Source organism: Diabrotica virgifera, chromosome 6, assembly GCF_917563875.1.
Source record: "Diabrotica virgifera virgifera chromosome 6, PGI_DIABVI_V3a".
NCBI lineage: Eukaryota > Metazoa > Arthropoda > Insecta > Coleoptera > Chrysomelidae > Diabrotica > Diabrotica virgifera.
Genome location: NC_065448.1, coordinates 90,040,237 through 90,062,309, shown reverse-complemented (window position 1 = coordinate 90,062,309; position 22,073 = coordinate 90,040,237). Strand labels below are relative to the sequence as shown.

The 22,073-nt window shown below is 32.8% G+C and overlaps 1 protein-coding gene across 1 annotated transcript in view; it reads left to right on the top strand.

Annotated features, from left to right (window-relative positions):
• LOC114326889 (carbonic anhydrase) overlaps positions 1-2,034 on the top strand; it is a 471,397-nt gene extending 469,363 nt beyond the window's left edge. Inside the window, exon 7 of the mRNA XM_028275344.2 lies at positions 1,299-2,034. Coding sequence (XP_028131145.2) covers positions 1,299-1,439 — 141 coding nt within the window. The 3' untranslated portion in view covers positions 1,440-2,034. The remainder of the gene's footprint in view (positions 1-1,298) is intronic.
• Positions 2,035-22,073: the final 20,039 nt, after the last annotated feature.

Sequence of the window (22,073 nt, the reverse complement as noted above, 5' to 3'; positions counted from 1 at the left end):
GGAGTTCGTATTCGATGAATTCGCTTTCGATGAGTTGGGTATGACCCATTGTAACGTAGTGTTCTGCGCACTAGACTACGTTTAGTTACTCCTTTGTAGCATAGATGTCGCGAGTAGTATCGTTTACCACATCTTTAGCGTTTTTATAATAATTTAGGAATAACTGACTTACTTGTTCATATTCACCAGTTCCCAGTGACGGATATACGGGGACGGAAAATTGTGAAATTCCCCGCCCCCCGATGCTAACATGAAACTTAAATCACAGACAGACACAAAATACAGGCTAGTTGAAGCTAGTTAGAAAAATTAAGGGAACTGAATGCATATAAGTTATTATTTATGTCTTTTATGTTGTTTGGGTTTATCTTATTTTTGGCAAATGTGATTTTTGCATGAGAGTTTAATGGAAGGGTAACAAATCAATTGGATGTTCTGTCGGACAAAATACATGGGACGTTTTCGTAGTCTGACGTTCCAAATTTTTAACCTGTTCCACAATTAAAACTTCCCCTGTTCCAGTGTTCCCGCACATCAAAGTTTGTCCGACTAGACACCGTTAAGCTATTAACAAATTTTCAGTTTGCTATTAATCAAATTTTTTGGGTACGCGGGATCCAGGCCTAATATATACATCTAAGGGTGCGTTCACTACGGAGACCAAAGGATGGTGTCCTAGCCTAAAGCATGGTATCGTACTCTTCATATTCGTGAATTCTCGCATGTAAAATAATGCATTTATTTTACACAGCGATCGATAATATAGTACTTAAGGGTGAACCGTACTTAAGAGGTTGATGGTCGTTTCTGAATGAATTTAAATATAATAAAAAAAAATTACTGGATCCTTTGTAAAAGAAATATTTAAAAGACCCAATAAGGGTTACATCACATTAACAAAACGTTTTTGGATTAACAAATAATCCATCATCATTAAAGGCCCTAAAATAATAAGTATAACCTAATTAAGAAAGGAAAATGTTGTAAAAAGTTGACTAAGGTTAAGAATTCCAGAGCTCATACTTACAGCGGCATGCATGCGTGAGCCACCAAAAAGTTATGGGTAAAAACCCTTTAAATGTTACAAGATCTTAAATGGTACTACATATTGTTAATAATAATAATGGACGTTAAAATATTCCTGGATATTACCCAGGGCAACACACAGGACTCCAAAGTATAATATATCTCTCATTTTCATTTCATATCCATGTATGTTTTCAGGCAATAGACAATTTCCGCATTTTTTTCAGATCAGTCAAACTTTGTCAACTCATTCTTATTTACTTTGTTTTCAGTTGAACGCCTTCAGACAAATCAGGAAGTACAACAAAAACGACGAAATATGTTGTGACGCAAACTGTGATGGTTATGTAAAGAAGAATTTCAGACCCACGGTGCCCATTGGGGAGAGAGAAGTAAAAGAATGCCGACAATAAAATGTATGGAAGTTTTGACAGATTATTTCACGTGTTCGCACAATGGCTTATAATTCAGTGTCAGTACTTAAACGCTTTTTAGAAAATTGAGCGCATTAAATTTATGAAGTTACAAAAAATTGCTAGTTAAAATTACAGTTACCTATAGGTTCAATGTTAATGAACAATAGTGCTGAGCAGTCGAGTCGTCATGCTAATGGCTCAGCAGGCTCACAGACTTTCTTTGATCTAAATGTTTTATTAGGTTTATGTTTCTGGGCACGATCTAGTCAAAAACACAAATGTTTAAACACCATAGGATAAAAATTAAATTAGATATGTGGTTATTGCGTGGGATTCCTGAGTGAATGAAGTCAGCCGATGAAAGATGAATATGGTGAGAGATTGGATCTCGCAGCCTAGTGACCCTCATTCATAGATATTTACTGGAACGCGTTAATATATTATAAAACCGAAGATAATACTGCAAATAAGGATTTCCGCTGTTTTCGCTGTATTATTTCTCCCAACCGTTCTTCTATACTGTGTCTGTCCTGGAAATCTCTTTCTTCTAGATATCTTTGTTCCATGATCTCGTGTACTTCATTTCTAAACAATTGAGGTGTCCTTTTCTTTATTCTGTCGGATTATATTCTGTAATTTGGTCCTTCCAGCAACCAGACTCCGATATTTTAACACGTTTGTACCAGAATAGTCCTTTTTCCTTTATTTGATCGATTTTATCGGGATTCATATCCATGCGTGTCTAAATATCATCTTCATTTTATTCTGTACCGACTTGTGACTCTACAATTTCTACTTAGACATTCTATCTCCGTTTGTTTTGAGACCAATACTTTTTGGGACAGTTTTTGGGACACAACCGTAATATGCGTTGGTTTAGTAAAGATAATAATTCTCCTATTAAAGACTTCAAACACGAAAAATTTACTTGTATTTCAATTCTTTATATCTCACTCATTTTCGCTTTTATGAATCTTATTTTGTGCGTGGTCCTAGCGCACTGTCATAGGCTGGTTTACAAAGAGATTAATTTTATCCAATAGTAACATGAAGGTCTGGTCTATTGAAAACATATTCGACTTAAAACCATCGGTCCATTCACCAAGGAAATCTTCCACGTTGGCATTTAGTGTACACACTGCGCACTATTAGCCTGATTTATCTTAGGGCGGGGACGTGGACGACACGGCTGTCTTGGGCACACGGGCACGTTGGAGAATGGTCTGCTATGAAAAGCATTGGCTAGTTTATTGTACAATGGAACGGGCTTACACCGGGGACGTGCGCCGTCTATTGTTCTACGGCACGTGCCTTTCACGTCTCGTCGTAGAATGAATTGGGATTGACACATATACTCTTGGTTTATAATGTGCGTTCTTTGTTAAAAAGCTACGCCTTAATATTATTAAATTTAAAAAGATTTGAAGACAATATTCTCATCTATATAGTATACTACACATATACCGTGAAATATTCTCGTTCAATACTCCTAAAAATTTTAGTAGTAACGTAGAGTTGTATGAGAGTTTAAGACAATCTATTTACATAGAGGAATCATTGCATGTTGTGTATATATTTATTATTATACAATTACAGCGTTATTTTGGATGAAGTGAAAATCAATGATATATTTTGTTATTTCGCAAAGTATTTTGATAAAAATTTTAAGGGATATTTGGACCATCTGCTGTGAGTTATATAATCAATAGACATTTTACAATACATACTCGGCCTGCTCAATTGAAACGTATCGGTGATCCAGAAAAAATGTATAGGTAAACATAACTACAAATAACTACTATACAGATATACTGTATGTATATAAGGCACATAGTCCATTGTTTCCCCAACCGATTGTTTAACCTTTGTAAAGAATTCTTGTGGCTGTAGATTGAAGAATTCTTTTATAACATTTTGTATTTCTTCGTTCATCTGAAAACGATTACCTTTTAACGTCATTTTTAGTGGCCCAAAGACGTGAAAATCGTAAAGCGATAAATCGGAACTATAGTGAGGATACTCTAATATTCTCTATTTCTTTTGTTGTAGATTTTTGAAGTTATACTTCTTTACCGGCGATAGAGGGTAAATTTTTATATGGGAAAACCTAGCGACCGGGCGCATGCGCATTATAACTTTGTTCTGATTGGATGTTCAAATGACATGTCAAAAATTATTCAATATGGTGACTGTGGCACAGCTGTAGTTAGATTATTTATGGTTGTTGCGTTTTAAAATTTGTGTGAAAAGAAACAACAAACAAAAGTTAGTTAATAGTTATACTGCCTTTTTAAATAGTTTTCATACACCTATAGTTTTGGACTTTTGGTCTATTTTGGACAAGGAAAACTCATTCTAATTTGGTAAGTACCTAGTTTTTATTATAATTATAATTAATAACAAAAGTTCTACCAATCTTCATCTAATATATTGTTTTCTTACTGTTTTGTTATATTTTTATATTTTCTTCCACAAAATTTAAACTACATAATTTTCAAAACAATTGTCAAACAGTAAAACGTTCAGTTACCGTATTTTTCCACATGATAAATAATGTGCGATTGGACGAGTGAGTCTACGCTTCGATTACGAGTCAAAGCGGCACGAAATTCAAGGGTTCAATTCCCGATGCAAGTTTTATTTTTTTATTTTTTTATGCATATTATGATTGTAAGTATATTTGTTATATAATTTTTTTTTCAGCAAATGCGTATTTAAAATTTTTGCCAACAATTATTATCGTCCAGAAATCATTTTTTCTTTGTGGCATTTTTCAATGTGTTTGTGTGCGTTTTATTCTTTTATTTTTTTAAATTTTTGGTATAGTCTTAAAAATCACATAATATGTAGTAGAAGTATAACTTCTTACGTGCGTACAAAGTACAAACACATTCTTGTTTCACTTCTTCGGCAACATAAGGCCCAGCATTGGCGTACAGAAGAATGACAAGCTTTTCTGGACGTTTTGGTCATGTAGCTTGATTAACCTTGTTTAAAGTTTCATTATACAGGTTTTCGTTAATATGCACTCTAAGTTTCGTAAACTCCCTGAGCAAGAGTTCTTCATGGTTGAAAAAACATGTTAACATGACCTTGCCCGCAGAAAGTTGAAATTGGTATGACCGCACGCTGATTATATTTGGACGGATTGTTAACAAACGCCATTTTGAAGTCACTATACTTAAAGCAGCAGTCAAATACAAATAATAGGAACTCATCAGTGTGACGTATAGAAACATAACTAACATTTCAGAACGTCAGTTGAGAGATTACAATTGTTTCCAAGGCTAACCTGACAAAAATATGTTTCAATTGAACAAGCTTATGGTTAATTTTCATTAGTGCTTTGTATTTTATCATAATATGTTTGAAATTGTTACCTTAGCTGTGATTTCACTTCTTCAACTTCTTCAAACTGTAACTTATAGTGTCTTAATATCGCTGTGCCTTTAAAAAGCTGTATAACGATTTCGACCAAGGCACAAAATAAATACCTTTGTATTTTGATAAACATTATAATTAATTGAAGCATACTGAAATGTATCAAACAGTTAGAAATATACACTAAATTATTCATGTATATAAATGTTCTTAATGTTTTAGTTTACATTTTGGTAGAAGTAAAAACATCACAAACTTAATATCTGGGTAGAACTGTGTAGAAGAGTTTGTAGTAAATAAATGTTAACAATTTGTCAAGGAAATAAGTTTTTCCAATAGAAACTTTATTAGCAATAGCTTAAGAAGATGATCACCACTAGCTGTAGATAGCGATAAACGAAGAAGTGAAGCCTAAGTTAGATAATCAGGCCTATTCTGTGACTACAAATCGAATAGAAACAAGTCAAATCAAATAGAGGTCAGCAAGTTGGATCAGAATTTGTAGGAATTGATATTCTGTAACTCATCTCGACCTCTACTATCAGCTCGTTGGATAGAAATTGATTTCGACTAGACAAGCTTTGTCGAAATCATATTTCTACATCGAAATTGGTCTTGACGCTTGCGCGTTGGTATCATTATTGCTACCAGAAAAAGAAGAATAAAAACACAACGAAAATCGCATACGACTAGGTACCCAAAAAAATTTTCGTTGACAATTATTGTAATTGGAAATTTAGAAAGTAATTGGGAAAAAATAAAAAGAAGGATGACAAATGCTAATAAAGATTAAGGGCAAATATTTTTGAAAATTTTCAATGAAAATTGGTGTTGTTATTTTATATTACTTCATAACACATTTTATTATCTGTAAACGATATTTTTACTTTTTTAACTTCTACTATAATAGTAATAACGGTTGTTAAAGACGAATAATACATTTTTTAACGTGTCAGTAACTACTTAATATGATGTATTTTATTGTTGTACGTATGTACCTTATGTTAATTATTTTTAGGTAGGTATGATTGTATTTTAAATTTTATGTAGGTATATGCCAATATACAGCAAGGAATATTGTTTTTAGTAGTTTCATACTAACATATTTTTGATTTTACTCTAACGAGTCTTTATTGTATTTTAATAAAAGCCTTATATTACTTTTGCATGTCGTAGTTTTTTTTTATAAAAAAATCCAAAGATCAATTGAAAAATGGAGTTTCGAAGAAAATACATATATTTTGCCTACCGTTTTAATACACTATGAGTATAATAAATACAACTGCCCAACTCACGTTTTCTACAAAAATAATACTCAAGCATGATAAAAAAATAAAAGTACTCAGTATTAGAAAATTACAAAAAGTTGCAGTTTGTTCTACACATAAATATTGATAAAGATAAAGACGGAGTTGCATTCAGAGATATAATATAGGTACAAGAATAAAAAACCGCTTAACGCCGTAAAAATGAGTGGCGCATACAATATTCCAGCTACAAAAGATCTGATATGAATATTACGTGGCGCGAAAATATATTTTCATTTTGGTGCAAAACAAAATTCTGGTTTTATTTTAAAAGATTTCATAATATTTGCCAAATTTGAAGTAAACGCGCCACAAAAGAGTAACTTTGATACAGTTTGAATTTTGAAACTTTTTTGTGGCGCGTTTACTTCAAGTTTAGCAAATATTATGGAAAAATCTTTTAAAATAAAACTAGAATTTTGTTTTGCATCAAAATGAAAATACATTTTCGCGCCACGTAATATTAATAAAAATTAAACATACATATCCGATCTTTTGTAGCTGGAATATTGTATGCACCACTCATTTTTACGGCGTTTAGCGGTTTTTTATTCTTGTATCAGGAGTTTTTCAAAGTTATTTATAAATTAAATGTATGAAGTTGAATGCAATGTTCCTCTATTACACGTTAAGCTTTATAAATGGTCACCTTTGTTGCATTATCTACCAAATGATCTAGTGTCCATCGAATGTACACTAGATTTTTTTCTATTCGAAATAGATTGAAAAAAAAATATTGAGATGACCGATAAATGAAGTCGGATTGTCCGTTGCCAGATCAAATTTACCGTCGTAACCACTACAGCTACATAAACCATTTCGGGAATAATCGTTAATTGGATTATAATTTTTAAGCTTAATAACTTCTAAACGGCTTAACCGATTTTGATCACTAAACATGAGTTTGAAACGTATTGACCAGTAGTATCTGATGGATCAAAGTTCAAGTATGATAACTGAAGCTAATACAGGAATTATTGAGCTTGAGAAACCGTTTTTCTCATGGGAAAAAGATTTGATCATACTTATGAAGCCTATAACTTAAAAATTCGAATTTTCCAGGATATGAGGTATACACCGTTAGATTCGTCTAGAGTCCTTCTACAAACGCTTAGTTATTGGCGCAATTCGTAGGTTGAAATTTTGAGTAATTATCGAGAAACAAAAATTTTCAAAGTTTAGTTTATCAGTTTTTCGGCTATACTGAGCCGTGTGTGTCTGATTCTGACGGCTTACACACCATTTGAAAACTTAACTCAACCCTATTAATTTGATGTATTTGCGGTTCTCCTGTCTCTTCTTGAGCCAAGTTATATACCGCCAAAAAATATGCCGTTTTGTACCTACCAAGTCCTATAGCTGGCTTATGGGTAGTCAAAACTCACAAACTACACCGGTTCTGAATCGGCCCTCACCCCCTCTTCAAACACAGAAAAAAAATTCAGATCGGTTTAACTTTTCCACACACATACATACATACATACATACATACATACATACATACATACATATATCCACAAACATTTTCCCTTTTTTAAATAAAGATTGACTCATATTTCTGAGCTCGGTAACTTTTGAACGGTATAACCGATTTTCAAAATTAGACATGCGTTGGAAAGGTAATGATCGCTTCTATTAAAAGTCGTAAAGGTCGGAGCTAAATTTTTGAAGTTTTTTGGAGTTTTGGGGACGAGAACGAAAAACAGACCCTAAATAGGAAGGGCCGTAAAATCCACACCCTTAGACCAAAATGGATGGTTGACATATGATTGGGTGAGTCTTTTCCTGAACTTTAAGATGGGAGTTGGCCCAATTTTCAATTCAGTCAGATTTAGAAATTCGAAAATTTCTTGTATATATAGTGTCGCGTGTAGAGGGTGTAGGTGTGCGCCACTGGCGAGAACTGCCGTTCTCTGGTAATATTTTGTCCCAGAAATCTCCAGTTAAAATATTTCTAATTAGTAATGGAACGCACTGTATAGAAAACAAATAAGAATTTAATTTTGAACTAAGTTACATAAATAGGTACACTAAAAATTAATATTAGGATATTTGAGTCTTGCCTGAACTCTATATAATAAGAAAATAAGAAATATTCAAATTCTTCAGACAGTGAGAAACTAGAAAGATTGTTGTAATTCATTACTATGTTATCAAGATTAAAGAAAACAAAATCAATTAATATCAAGTTCCTAAATCCTAGATTCCAAGAGAATCTCTCACGACTCACGAGTGATTCTATCAAGGAACCAGCGGAAATAAACGCCATAAAATTAGCACTGGATAGTGCTTTGATAAGACAATTTACTGGTCAAAGATCTACATTTTGTAGCAAATCCGACCCGGTCCAATGCTCTGAAGCATTTTACTACACTAATCTTATTAAATGATTTTCGTTTCAATTACGTGTAGTTATAGGCAAACATAATATCAATTTTATTAGCTTTGCGTATGTAATTCTTTGACATCTTTTTTAATGATTTTGAGCCTTTGATAAATTTCAGGTTAACATTTTTTATTGGCGCTCTTTTTAAAATTTCCTAGAATTCAGTATTTTTTCTCAAACTGTTATCTACCTCCTATCATGTACCTGTAGGCGAGTGGCAGCAACCTATAAAATCACGTTATACCGACCACGAAAATCAACTTTCAGGTGAATGACCAATTTTGGTAATTCTTTATGTTTTCGAGGTCGCTGAATCCGAATTTGAAGTTTATTTTTATCTAAAATTGGTGGAACATGTTCAAAAGTCAAATTTTATGCAAAAATAATGTTTCGAATTTAACTCGCTGTATCTTTGGTTGCTGTAAATATTTCCTTTCAAAAATTTTACTGAATCATCTTTGAAGTATTTAGATGACAGTGAGATTTGTCCGAGAAATTTAAACAAATCAAAAGAGGAGTTGTTAATTTTTAGACCTTTTGTCGTCATATTTCGTTAGCTTCATGTTTACTTAAAAAAAGTTAAGTGACAAACTTTTTAGTTTTAACGAACACAGCATTAAAACATACGTCATGAAGAATTTTTTTGAAAAATTTTAAGTCAAAATATGCAATAAGAAAAGTTATGTGACTTTATAGACTACCCCAAAAAAACGCTTATTTATCGAGATACTGACCACGGTGTGGTGAATGGCTAATTTTGGTCATACTTTATGTTTTTGATGGTGCTCAAAACGAAAATGAGGTCTATTTTGAATTTTAAGTGGGCAAACATTGTCAAAATTGCAATATTACCCTAAAAATAAAAAAATAAATGAAATCATGTTTTTCTTAAAATTAAAAGGTGCACCATTTTTTTTATAAAACATTTTGTTCTTTGTACTCATATTTGTATATTTTAACATAAACGATTAAAAAGCTAAATTTTAAATTTTGTTACTCGACTTTTGCGATTAAACTTTGCAAGTCGGGGTAGGATCACGATGAGTAGAATTTTATTTTCAATTTTATTGTCAATTCTCACTGTGTAAAATTCGTTTTGTGACATCAGCAAAATATAATTCTACCGATCGTGATCCCACCACAGGAATCTGCACCTTTTATTTAAAAAATTCATTACTTTTATTATAATAAGAGTGAAAGATTGAAACAGATCGGCGTCTTATTGTCTTCAGAAAGGTGAGCAATATATTCCATAAAAATTTCAGAAAAAAATATTAAAATAGAGCAGAGTTGTGAGAGTTGTAAAGCTGTAAAGCAAATTCAAAAGCCAAAACTGCCACCTCCGGTTGTAGTAGAAGGTTTCGAAGATGCTGCCAACTTAAGTAAGACTCTAGTCGATGCTAGTATTAAATTCACCATGAAAATAATAAACAGTGAAGCCATAAAAATCAATACACCCGACAGTAATGAGTATAGAAAACTAATAAACAGTTTAAACACGAGTAAACTTTCCTATCACACATATGAAAATAAACAAGAAAGACCAATCAGAGTAATGGTTAAGAAACTACATCATTCCTATCAGCCTAATGACATAGTAAAGGAGCTACAAAGAAGAGGATATAAAGCTATACAAGCTGATAAGAAATTGAAGTGGAGAACTAAAAAACCTCTTGATATGTTCATCCTGACGTTCAGACAAGATGAAGATATAAACAAAATCTTTGGAATAACTGACATTTTGAGCATGAGAGTAGAAATTGAACCAGTAAGGAGCTTGAAGCTGGTACCACAGTGCAAAAGATACCAGGCCTATGGTCATACCTGGAAATATTGTAATAAGGAACCAAGATGTGTTAAATGCATCGGTAAGCACCTTACCAAAGATTATCAGAAACCACTAAAAGAGGAACCAAATTGTATCCATTGTGGTGAAAATCATCCTGCAAGCTACCGAGGATGTTATGTAGCCAAAAAAATACAAAAGCTGAGAAATCAGAGAACAAATAAGGCCATTCTACCAAAACCACCACAAAGGGTCAATGAGAAGGAAAAGCCAAAAGCACAAAACGTCACTGCAAATAGAAAATACAGTGATGTAGTTAATAATGTAAAACAAACGGACCAAGAATTGGAAACCGAGAATACATTGAAAATAATATTAGAAAACTCATCAAGATAGATGACAAAATAACACAAATAGATATACGCGTTACTAGATTGGAACATAGCGCTAAAGGAGCTATACCGAAAATTCGAAATAGCTAAGCAACTACGAATCATGGAATGGAATGCCAATGGGCTTCTACAACATAAAAATGAACTGCAAACTATCCTAGATACAGAAGAAGTTGATTTATGTCTCATAGCTGAAACACATTTCACGAAACAATCTTTTATAAAGCTTAGAGGATACAGGGTATACCACACTATACATCCTGACAATGCAGCCAAAGGAGGCAGCGCACTAATAATAAAAGATAACATTGAACATTATGAGGAGCTAAAATATGAAACAGAACACATACAAGCAACTACGGTATGTGTCAAACTCAAAACTAATTGCGAAGTTAATGTAAGCTCAATTTATAGCCCCCTAGGCATTCCATTAAAAAAGAACAGTATGTAGAATACTCGAAAAGTTTGCGAAAAAGATATCTCATTGGAGGTGACTTTAATCCAAAGCACACCCAATGGGATCAAGATTAACAACAACTAAAGGAAAAGAGTTACTGGCAGCCATAAAAGAACAGAAATGTGAAGTAATATCAACAGGTAGACCGACTTATTGGCCAACAGATACAAACAAAATACCGGACTTAATTGATTTCTTTGTTATTAAAAATATTTCATCCGACTATGTAGATATTAATGAAGGTTGGGATATGAATTCAGATCATTCACCCATAATACTCACTGTGAGTGACACGATTATCAGAAAGGATTGTAACCCAATACTAACAAATAAACTAACAGATTGGGAAAGTTTTAGATCAATCCTTGAAGATAGAATTGAACTAGCAGTACCATTAAAAAAACCTGAACAACTAGATGAGGAAGTTGAGTTGCTTGTACAAAATATACAAAAATCAGCATGGGAAAGTACTCCTACTATAAGATCAAACGTCAAAGGAAACAACTATCCGAAAGAAACTAAAAAGTTAATTAAAGAGAAAAAAAAACTTAGAAAGAAGTGGCAACAAACCAGAGCACCCCAAGATAAAACAAATTTAAACAATGCTAGTCAAAAACTTAAAAGAGAGATTCAAAATATAAAAAATGAGTCAATCAGTTATTACCTGAGAGAGTTGACGGATAATAGTAGCACAGAGTACTCTCTATGGAAAGCTACAAAAAGGCATTAAACTAGAAGATGGTAGCTGGGCTAGAAGTAATGAGCAAAAGGCAGAGAGATTTGCCACATATTTAGAAAATACATTTAAACCGCATGATGACCAAAATAATGATCAAATATCGATAGAGCCTAATCAGACAGAGGAGAGAATCAGACCAACATCCCCGAAGGAAGTAGCTGATGAAATAAAAGACAATATAAATCCTAAGAAGGCACCAGGATATGATCTAATTACTGGAGAATTACTAAAAAACCTGCCTCGTAAAACCATAGTCAAATTGACCAACATCATCAATGCTGCATTTAGATTGAGATATGTTCCAAATTTATGGAAAATAGCTGAGGTTATATTGATACCAAAACCAGGAAAATCACCAAATGAAGTGTCTTCATATAGACCATTATCACTTTTACCAGTGATGTCGAAGCTTTTTGAGAAACTTCTGCTAAAAAGAATAAAACCAATAATAGAAGAGAAAAAAATGATTCCAAACCACCAATTTGGCTTCAGAAATAAACATTCTACGATTGATCAGGTACACAGAATGACTAACATAATTGAGAAATCATTAGAAGAAAAGAAAGTCTGTTCTACAATCTTTTTAGACGTAGCTAAGGCCTTCGACAAAGTTTGGCATGAAGGTTTAGTCTACAAACTCAAAATTCTTATGCCTAAGCAATATTCAGAAATTTTACAATCATATATATCTGACAGATATTTCAGAATTAAGCAAGAAGACGTGTACACTGATCTAAAAGAAATCAGAGCAGGAGTCCCTCAAGGAAGCGTATTAGGTCCTGTTCTCTACCTGTTATACACATACGATATACCTGAAATGGAAAATGATACTATAGCCACATTTGCAGATGACACCGCTATCTTAGCAGTAGGTGATACCAGCGAAGAAGCAGCAGAAAAATTACAGTTGGCAATCAATAAAATACACAACTGGACTAAAAAATGGGAAATCAAATTAAATGAATCTAAATCTATTCATATCAATTTTACAAATAAAAAAATCGAAAACATTCCAATTAGAATAAATGATGCCCAAATACCATATGCATCTTCTGCAAAATATTTAGGTATCACACTTGATGCAAGGCTTCGCTGGAAAGTCCACATTAAAAAGAAAAGGGAAGAATTAGGTATCCGTTACAAAAAAATGTATTGGCTGATGGGAAGAAACTCTGCATTGTCCACATATAACAAAATACTTTTATACAAACAAATACTTAGACCAGTATGGATGTATGGTTGCCAGCTCTGGGGCTGTGCCAATTCAAGTAATATTCAGATTATCCAGAGATTCCAGAATAAAGTATTACGGAGCATCGTTGATGCTCCTTGGTATATCCGAAATGTCGACTTCCACAAGGATCTTGAGATGGAAGATGTAGACAAAGTTATCAAGAAGATGGCAGGTAGTCACGAACAACGGTTCCATAGTCATGTAAACATCGAGGCCATCCAGCTCCTCGATAATACTGGGCTAGAAAGAAGACTCAAACGAAGAAAACCATTTGAGTTAGTGTAAAGTGTTAGTGTAAAAGCAGAGCATAGTGTTGTATTGTGTGTTAGTTTTAGTTTTAAAATTTCATACTTGTTAAAAAAAATAAGAGGACACCATAGGGTTAAGATCTTAGATTATGTATCATTTAGTAACATAAGTTAAAAGAAGAACTGATAATTGGTCAACTGATGACCAGATTTCAGTAGTCTAAACACAGCTTGTGTTTATTAAAAAAAAAAAAACTTTTATTATAATAAGAGTGAAAGATTTAAACAGATCGACGTCTTATTGTCTTCAGAAAGGTGAGCAATATATACCATAAAAATTTCAGAAAAAAATATTAAAATAGAGCAGAGTTGTGAGAGTTACACACAAAAGAACTTGATTTCATTATTTTAATTGTTAGGGTAAAATTGCGATTTTGAGAATGTTCCTCCACATAAAATTCAAAATAAACCTCATTTTCGTTTTCAGTACCATAAAAAAATCAAGTATGACCAAAATAAGCCATTCACAACACCGTGGTCGGTATCTCGAGAAGTAAGCGTTTTTTTTTGGAGGGGTGCCACTCGTCTATAAAGTCAAATAACTTTTTTCCTATTGGATATTTTTACTTGAATTTTGACTATATTTTCCAGAAAACTTCTTCATGACTTAGTTTTTAATGTTTTGTTAGTTAAAATTATAAACTAAAAAGTTTGTCACTCAACTTTTTTAAGTAAACATGAAATTAACGAAATCTGACGACAAAATGTTTAACAACTCCTCTTTTATTTTTTTTTTAAACATTTCTTACAAATCTCATTGTTATCTAAATACCTCAAAGATGATACAGAAACATTTTCAAAAAATCATCAAAATTGAGTTTTCGCATCTTTGCTTAAAATTTGATTTTTGAACATGTTTCACCAATTTTGGATAAAAATAAACTTAGACCTCGAAAGGTATAGGGACTTCGAATCCATTCGGATTCAGGGACCTCGAAAACATAAAGAATGACCAAATTTTGCCATTCTCCTATCATGGTCGCTTTTTCGATTTCTAAGTCTCAAATTAGGGGTGTGCCGCTCGCCTGTTATCTGTATATATGTCTGTTATCTGTATTTATATCCACCCCTATTGAAGCTTTTGATAATGAACAACGAGTCCTTTGTAATAATCTTGGGTGTATACGAACTGATTATTACCACCTAAATCAAAGTCAATTTAGTAAGATCACTAGTATTAGTAATATAGTCTTTTTCTCCGAGGCTTCTTTCAGCGTTTCACAGTTTTTCGAATTCTTTCTAACGCATTATAGACGAGCGGCACACCCCCAAAAATCCCTTATTTCTCGAGATACTGACCACAGAGAGGTGAATGGCCAATTTTAGTCATACTGTATATTTTTGATGGTGCTGAAAACGAAAATTGAGTTTATTTTGAATTTTGAATGTGGGGGAACATTGTGAAAATGGCAATTTCACCCTAAAAATAAAAAAAATGCCATCACATTTTTTTGCGTTTACCTCGCTACAACTAGTCCTGTCGCCAGGGGGGGTACAGCGGCCTCCTTAATTCAGATGGACTTACCCAAGTTTTTTTTATATATTTTGACCCGTAGAATACGAATTTTTTGGGTAACAGTTGATCCGGATGTCGATAAGATTGTTATAGACAAAGAACTTGAGGAATTACATAACAGCGATTTCTCGCAAAACAAAACATATTTTTGTATTTTTTGGGTCATTTTAAGCAAAAAATATCTCTACAAGTTTTTTCGTAGAATGCATAGTTTTCGAGATAACCGCGGTTGAACTTTAAAAAAATCGAAAAATTGCAATTTTTGAACCCGAATAACTTTTGATTAAAAAATAAAGTAGCAATTCTGCTTACCGCATTTGAAAGTTTAAGTCAAATTATATCGGTTTTGATTATTTTTATTGCTAAAAATTAATTTTTTTACTGCTGAACAAAGCTATAAACACATCGTATTCCCCGCGCCTAATACATGCGTTTTAACGCATGCTACGTAGAAATTGCCTCGCTTGCACTTGTAGCTACTCTACCTACTCGTTAGATTTTAAATGAGAAATCATTGAAACATCACTCACGCACTAGGTGTTTATAGCTTTGTTTACCAATAAAATAATAAATTTTTAGCAATGAAAATAATCAAAACCGATATAATTTGACTTAAACTTTCAAATGCGGTAAGCAGAATTGCTACTTTATTTTTTAATCAAAAGTTATTCGGGTTCAAAAATTGCAATTTTTCGATTTTTTGAAAGTTCAACCGCGGTTATCTCGAAAACTATGCATTCTACGAAAAAACTTGTAGGGATATTTTTTGCTTAAAATGACCCAAAAAATACAAAAATATGTTTTGTTTTGCGAGAAATCGCTGTTATGTAATTCCTCAAGTTCTTTGTCTATAACAATCTTATCGACATCCGGATCAACTGTTACCCAAAAAATTCGTATTCTACGGGTCAAAATATATAAAAAAAACTTTGGTAAGTCCATCTGAATTAAGGAGGCCTTTGTACCCCCCCTGGCGACAGGACTAAACTTTGTTGCCTTTTAATATTTTTTCTAAAATTTTCACAGGATATAGTCCTAACATTTTTTAAGACAATGGTACCTGTTTCAAGCTTTCAGTCGTATTCTGCTAAAGGTTATGAATTTTTTAAAGTAAAAGGTGAAAATATGTGCACTGCAAAGTTGAATCGCATAAGTTGAATGACGAACTTGATTTTATGTTAAAATATAGAGTACAATGAAGTTTTCTAGAAATCTACAGTTGGAAAAATGAAAGAATACCCATGAACGAACATATAAAACACGCTGTATTTTCCTGTCACCGTGTCACAAAGAAAATTGTCCAGTGCAAGTACATGTAACAATAATTATTACATGTACTTGCGCTGGCCAATTTTTTGTGTGACACGATGACAGGAAAATACAGCGTGTTTTATATGTTCGTTCATGGGTATTCTTTCATTTTTCCTACTGTAGAAAGCCTTAAACCAAAACGTTGTATAAAAAAAAATCGTGCAACTTTTAATATCGACATTAGAAATCCCCAAAATAACGCTTATTTTTCGAGATACTGACCATAGGTGGTGAATGGCTAATTTTGATATTACATTATGTTTTTAACGGTGTTGAAAACGAAAACTAAATTTATTTTAGATTATAGGTGGGAGAATATTGTCAGAATCGCAATTTTACCCTAAAAATAAAAAAAATTAAATCACGTTTTTTGCGTTTAACTCGCAAAACTATGGTCCATTTTAATATTTTTTTCTAAGGTTCGTACAGTACATATTTCTCACCTTTCTGAAGACAATGGTATCTGATTCAAGCTTTTAGTCTTATTCTAATAAAAGTTATGGATTTTTTAAAGTACAAGGTGCAGATTCGTGAATTGCAAAGTTTAGTCGCAAAAGTTGAGTGATGAAATTTGAAATTTATCTTATTAATTACGTTGATGTTAAAGCATAGAGTACAAAGAAGCTCTCTAAAAAGTTTTAGCCACAAATGTTGTATAGAAAAAAAAATGGTGCAACTTTTAATATAGACGTTATACATCCCCAAAATAACGCTTATTTTTCGAGATACTGACAATGGGTGGTGAATGGCTAATTTTGGTCTTACTTTATGTTTTGGATGGTGCCGAAAACGAACATAAGGTTTATTTTGAATTTAAATATATTAATTTTATTCAAAACCTGTGAAAACTGAATGAAAGAATAATTTATTACCGTAGCGAGGGCCGAAAGTTTCTTAGAATAAATAAAAAGTTTCTTTTGAATAAAATATTTGCAATAATTAGAAATCATATTAAATTTTTTCTCTTATTTTCACCCCTGTAATTTATTAAAATAAACATCGTAGATGTTTTCAGGGACTTTCAACTCTCGTTAATAATGTAATCTTTCATTCTGCGTTTAAATTTTTCAAAAACTCTTATTAGTTTTCTCAGGATTCGAAAAAAATTAATAGATTTAAAACACATTGAAAATTATGACTGGCGACATTTTGCGCCTTTCTTCTTAAGAGGAAACAGTAGCGATCAACAGGTAGCGAAAACGCGTTCCAAGATTGCGGCTGTAATTTTGAATATTTTTCGAGATATTTGGCACACGTATTCGTAATATAATAAAGAATGGCGGTACAGAGCCCAATTTGAAAAATATATTAATATGTGGAAATTACTCTGTAATTAAATACAATATTAAAAAAACGAGCCTGTACCGCCATTAAGAAGAACAAAAAAATACACTTTCTTCAAATAAACTTTTTTATCCGATGCCTAGATTTTGTGTCATTTTGGAACTACTAAAATTTTTTATTTCATTAGTAGTTCCAAAATGACACAAAATCTAGGCATCGGATAAAAAAGTTTATTTGAAGAAAGTGCATTTTTTTGTTTTTCTTAATGGCGGTATACAGGCTCGTTTTTTTAATATTTTATTTAATTACAGAGTAATTTCCACATATTAATATATTTTTTAAATTGGGCTCTGTACCGCCATTCTCTATTATATTACGAATACGTGTGCCAAATATCTCGAAAAAATATTTAAAAATTACAGCCGCAATCTTGGAACGCGTTTTGGCTACCTGTTGATCGCTACTGTATCACCTTAATACCCAATCAGAGCAAACTTATAACGTTTCATCTACGCGTAGCGCTAAACATTTTTGATGAATTCGCGCACATCTACATTTACTCCCAATCTCTCCTACAGAAGTATAACTTCAAAAACATAAAAAACAACTTAATCATCAAACAAATAGATGAAATATTTCTGAGAGCGTAAGTCCAAAATAATCTTTAAAATGAGTTTTGGAAAATGGTTAAAATATTCTGTTTTTCTAAGCATTATACATCCCTGAAACTATCAAGTGAAATATGTATCCTGTGAAAACCTCTCTTTTAATCATATTGTGCATGTAACAATTTTAGGGTTTCCCTATATATTCTATACATACATAATTTTGCCACTTCGTTCAATGTGAGTACTAGCGCTTAAAATTGCCAACAAAACTAGCACAACGAAGATGGTATAGCGCAAGAGAACGACGCTTTCCAATAGGATTACGTTTGAAACGAGAGTTATCTCCAGCTTGATGAAAATCCCTTGTGCTCGTTAGAATCTGATCTCCTGCTGCTAGGCAACAACAACGAAAGGAAAATTAAAAACATTTCTTTGATAAAGCTAGTCATGACACGAGACGTCACAGTAATTAGGTTGTTTGGAGGGAATTTAGCAAAGCCGAATAATAAAAATAAATGTGAAGTTGGTTTTGCTTTGTTTTTATCTTGGGGATTTACGAAACATATCTTTTCTAATGAAAATATTCTTGATACTCTTTCAGAAAATATCAATATTTCTAAGAAGCTTATTTTTTGGAGCAGGAAGGATGTCTTATTATTAATGTATTTTAAAATAAAAGATATGGGTTATTCATTTATATCTTCTATATCTCTATATTGAAAAGATCTGTATACTGCAATTTTTAGTAACCAAGTTTTTGACTCCTTTCCTCTTCTTCTTCCATTTCTTTCTTTTACTGTCTAGAATTTTTCGTTGTGTTCGTGTCTATTCTTTTTGTTTTTTTTATTTCTCGATATCATTTTCATTTCTGTATAGTTCAGCCCATTGAATCAGCTTTTTTAACTTTTTCTTGGCCGTCCTCTCTTTCGCGTCTTAGCTTTGTCTTGGCAGTAATGTACCTATCCTCTCTGTCGTTTCTTTGACCATAAACATATTTTCCAACTACTTGATCTATCGACTCCATCAATTTTCTCATTAAAATCTCCTAATACAATGTTAATTTCTTGATCCTTAGTCACCTTTAAGGCTTCGCCTAGCTGTTGATAAAATCGCTCTAGTTCTTCTTATGACTTGTCTGCTACAGGCGCCGGGCTTGTATAAAATTTACTTTAACATTTCCAAGCTACTGAATGAGTATGACTCTTGCGGTAACCCGAACAAAGTACTTCACGGAGACGCGCAAAATTTTGGCCTATTAGAACTTCAAAAGTACAAAGAACAAGATCTAACTAAACAACTATTAAAACTAATATACAGAATAATAGAACAAAGAGAATACCACAAGAAACAGGAAAACACGCACAAGAGTGGAGATCAACCATCTCTCTTCAAACAAGGAGACAAATGGGACCCGTAGAGTTACGGAGGAATTAACTTATTAAACACAACATTAAAATTATTAACAATCCAAATGATAACAAACAAACTGAATGGAATTATAACATTAGCAGAACAACAAGGTTTTAGGTCGAGAAGATCATGTACCGACGCTATATTTATGATGAGACAAGTTCAAGAGAAATCATTAGAATACAACAAACTGGCATATTTATGTTTCGTGGATCTTAAGAAAGCATTTGACAGGGTCAAATTAAAGAACATTAACCATTTGTTATAATCAAGAGAGGTAGCTCTAGGAATAATTAAAACGATAGAAAACATCTACCAGAACAACACACTAAAATTAATAGTAGAAGAAGAACCAACTCACTCAATCAAAGCTGGAAATGGGATAAGACAGAGGAGTCCTTGAGTCCTTTATTGTTCAACCTGATCATGGATGAGATAATATTAAAGTAAGAACTGAAAAGGATACCAAATGCGAAAAAAAAACAATTCAAAATAATCGGCTATGCATACTAATACTAACGTCTCAAAGTGAAGATGATTTAAAACGTATGCTGCACCAATTTTAGACAACAGCCAGAAAAGTTGACATGTTAATTTTTACTACCTGATACAATGAGGACAAAATATTGATCGATACAGTGGAGATGAAAACCGTTCGAAAAGTCGATGGTAAGATACTATGGGACAGAGCTAGAAGTACAGATACAGAGCTCCATACGACAGAGATGCAAGGTGGAGAACATTAATAATTGGATAAGAAACAGAAGAGTAGAATGGAGTGACCACATAAGTCGAAGGACAACAAATAGAGTAGCAAGGACGACGAGAAATGGTTCCCCAATAGGAAGACGATCAGTGGGAAGACCATGAAAACCATGGAATGACAACTTACTGGAGGCTGGAGGGACATTGAAAAGACAGACAAGCATATCTATACAAAAAGAAGCAGAAGAAGAAGATTCTGGTGCCTTTCCATCCTCATTCGCTTACAGGGAGAATATCGATATTAATTCTGTTCATTTCCTGAATTAGATTTTGTAGCTTGGGAGCTACATTCCATGTAGCAATAATGTATCCTGATCAAGTTGAAATTGGGAAATGTTTCGCAACTTGTGGCTATTTAAGACCTGCCTAGCACTAGGGGCAGTTTGTTTTGATTCTGCCAACATGACAAGAAAAAATCTACGGACGGATGTCCTCACGAATAGAATGCGATAGTTTCCTACTTTCTTTCCAGATCGCAGTACCGTAGCCCTCTATATGTCGTAGTGTGATCTACGATATTCTAGTAAGAAGTCAGTTTAGGATCATTTTCTTTGCGCCTAATCTTAGACGGATAAAAACTGCTTCTCTTCACTGGGTTGTTTCTATACCATCCTTTGTTGCCACTTTTGTTAAATTTACTACCAAAATTTATTTATTCTCCACCTTAATCATCATTGTAGTCTTCACCCTTATCCCTCCCTACACAAGCGCAAAGGAAATCAAAAATTTTTGGTTATTTTGGTCTGTAGCTTCTCACTCAAAGTTTTGTATTTAAACTAAATTAATGTCTGATTTAAAAATCTTCAAACGACAATTATTAAATTTAAATAGTTTAAACAATATTTTCTATATTACTACTTCTTACATATATTTTTATAAACCAAAGTTTAAACACATTTAATCAAAGCTTTAAAGCAGAGGTTCTCAATCTGTTCTCAAGTATTGATAATACAATTTAAAAATATAGGTGGTACCAAAAATATTAAAAATAACTGTAGGTGGCACATCACTCAAAAAGGTTGAGAACCGCTGCTCGAAAGCAGGGGCTCCCAAACTTTTTTGTACCACGCCCCCTTTTGTTGAAATGAAAGCTTCTCGCACCCTTTACAATAAATTGTATGCGCCTAAATAGGAACAAAACAAAACATTTATTTATTCTGCCATAAGATACAACAATATCAGTTTACATAAAATACAAAAATTATTAATAAAAGAAAAATAGATTAGGTTGGTGAGTGAGATGGATGTGTTTGCGTTTTATTTACTAGTACGACCACAAGTGTTGAAAATCGCACAGTTGATTGAAAAAGGCAAATATAAATGAAGAGCTTCCCGTGATACACTGAGATACACTTTGAAATATTTTAACCAAAATGAAGGTTTGCCAATTATAACAAATTATTTGGCAGAGGAATCATGCAAATAATTATTTGGATTTATTTGCAAAGCATCTTCTTGAAGTGATTCAGGCAGGGAGTCTACGTTGACATGGAATAGATCAGTTGACATTCTGTAAATAAAATTGTCACCAGTGTTTGGGAAGCATTTCTGGAACTCTTCAATTAGACTCTCCAAATGGTTTGATATTTGGATTTTCAAATTTGATCCTTCATAAATGTCCTTGAAGCGTGTTTCTTCAAGATTGGCTGTACTTTAGGAAAAATTTGAATAATTTCAGGGGTTTGCTGATATTTTATGCCTCCAAGGTTGAGTAATTAAGCCTCCATAACAATGAGTAACTACTATA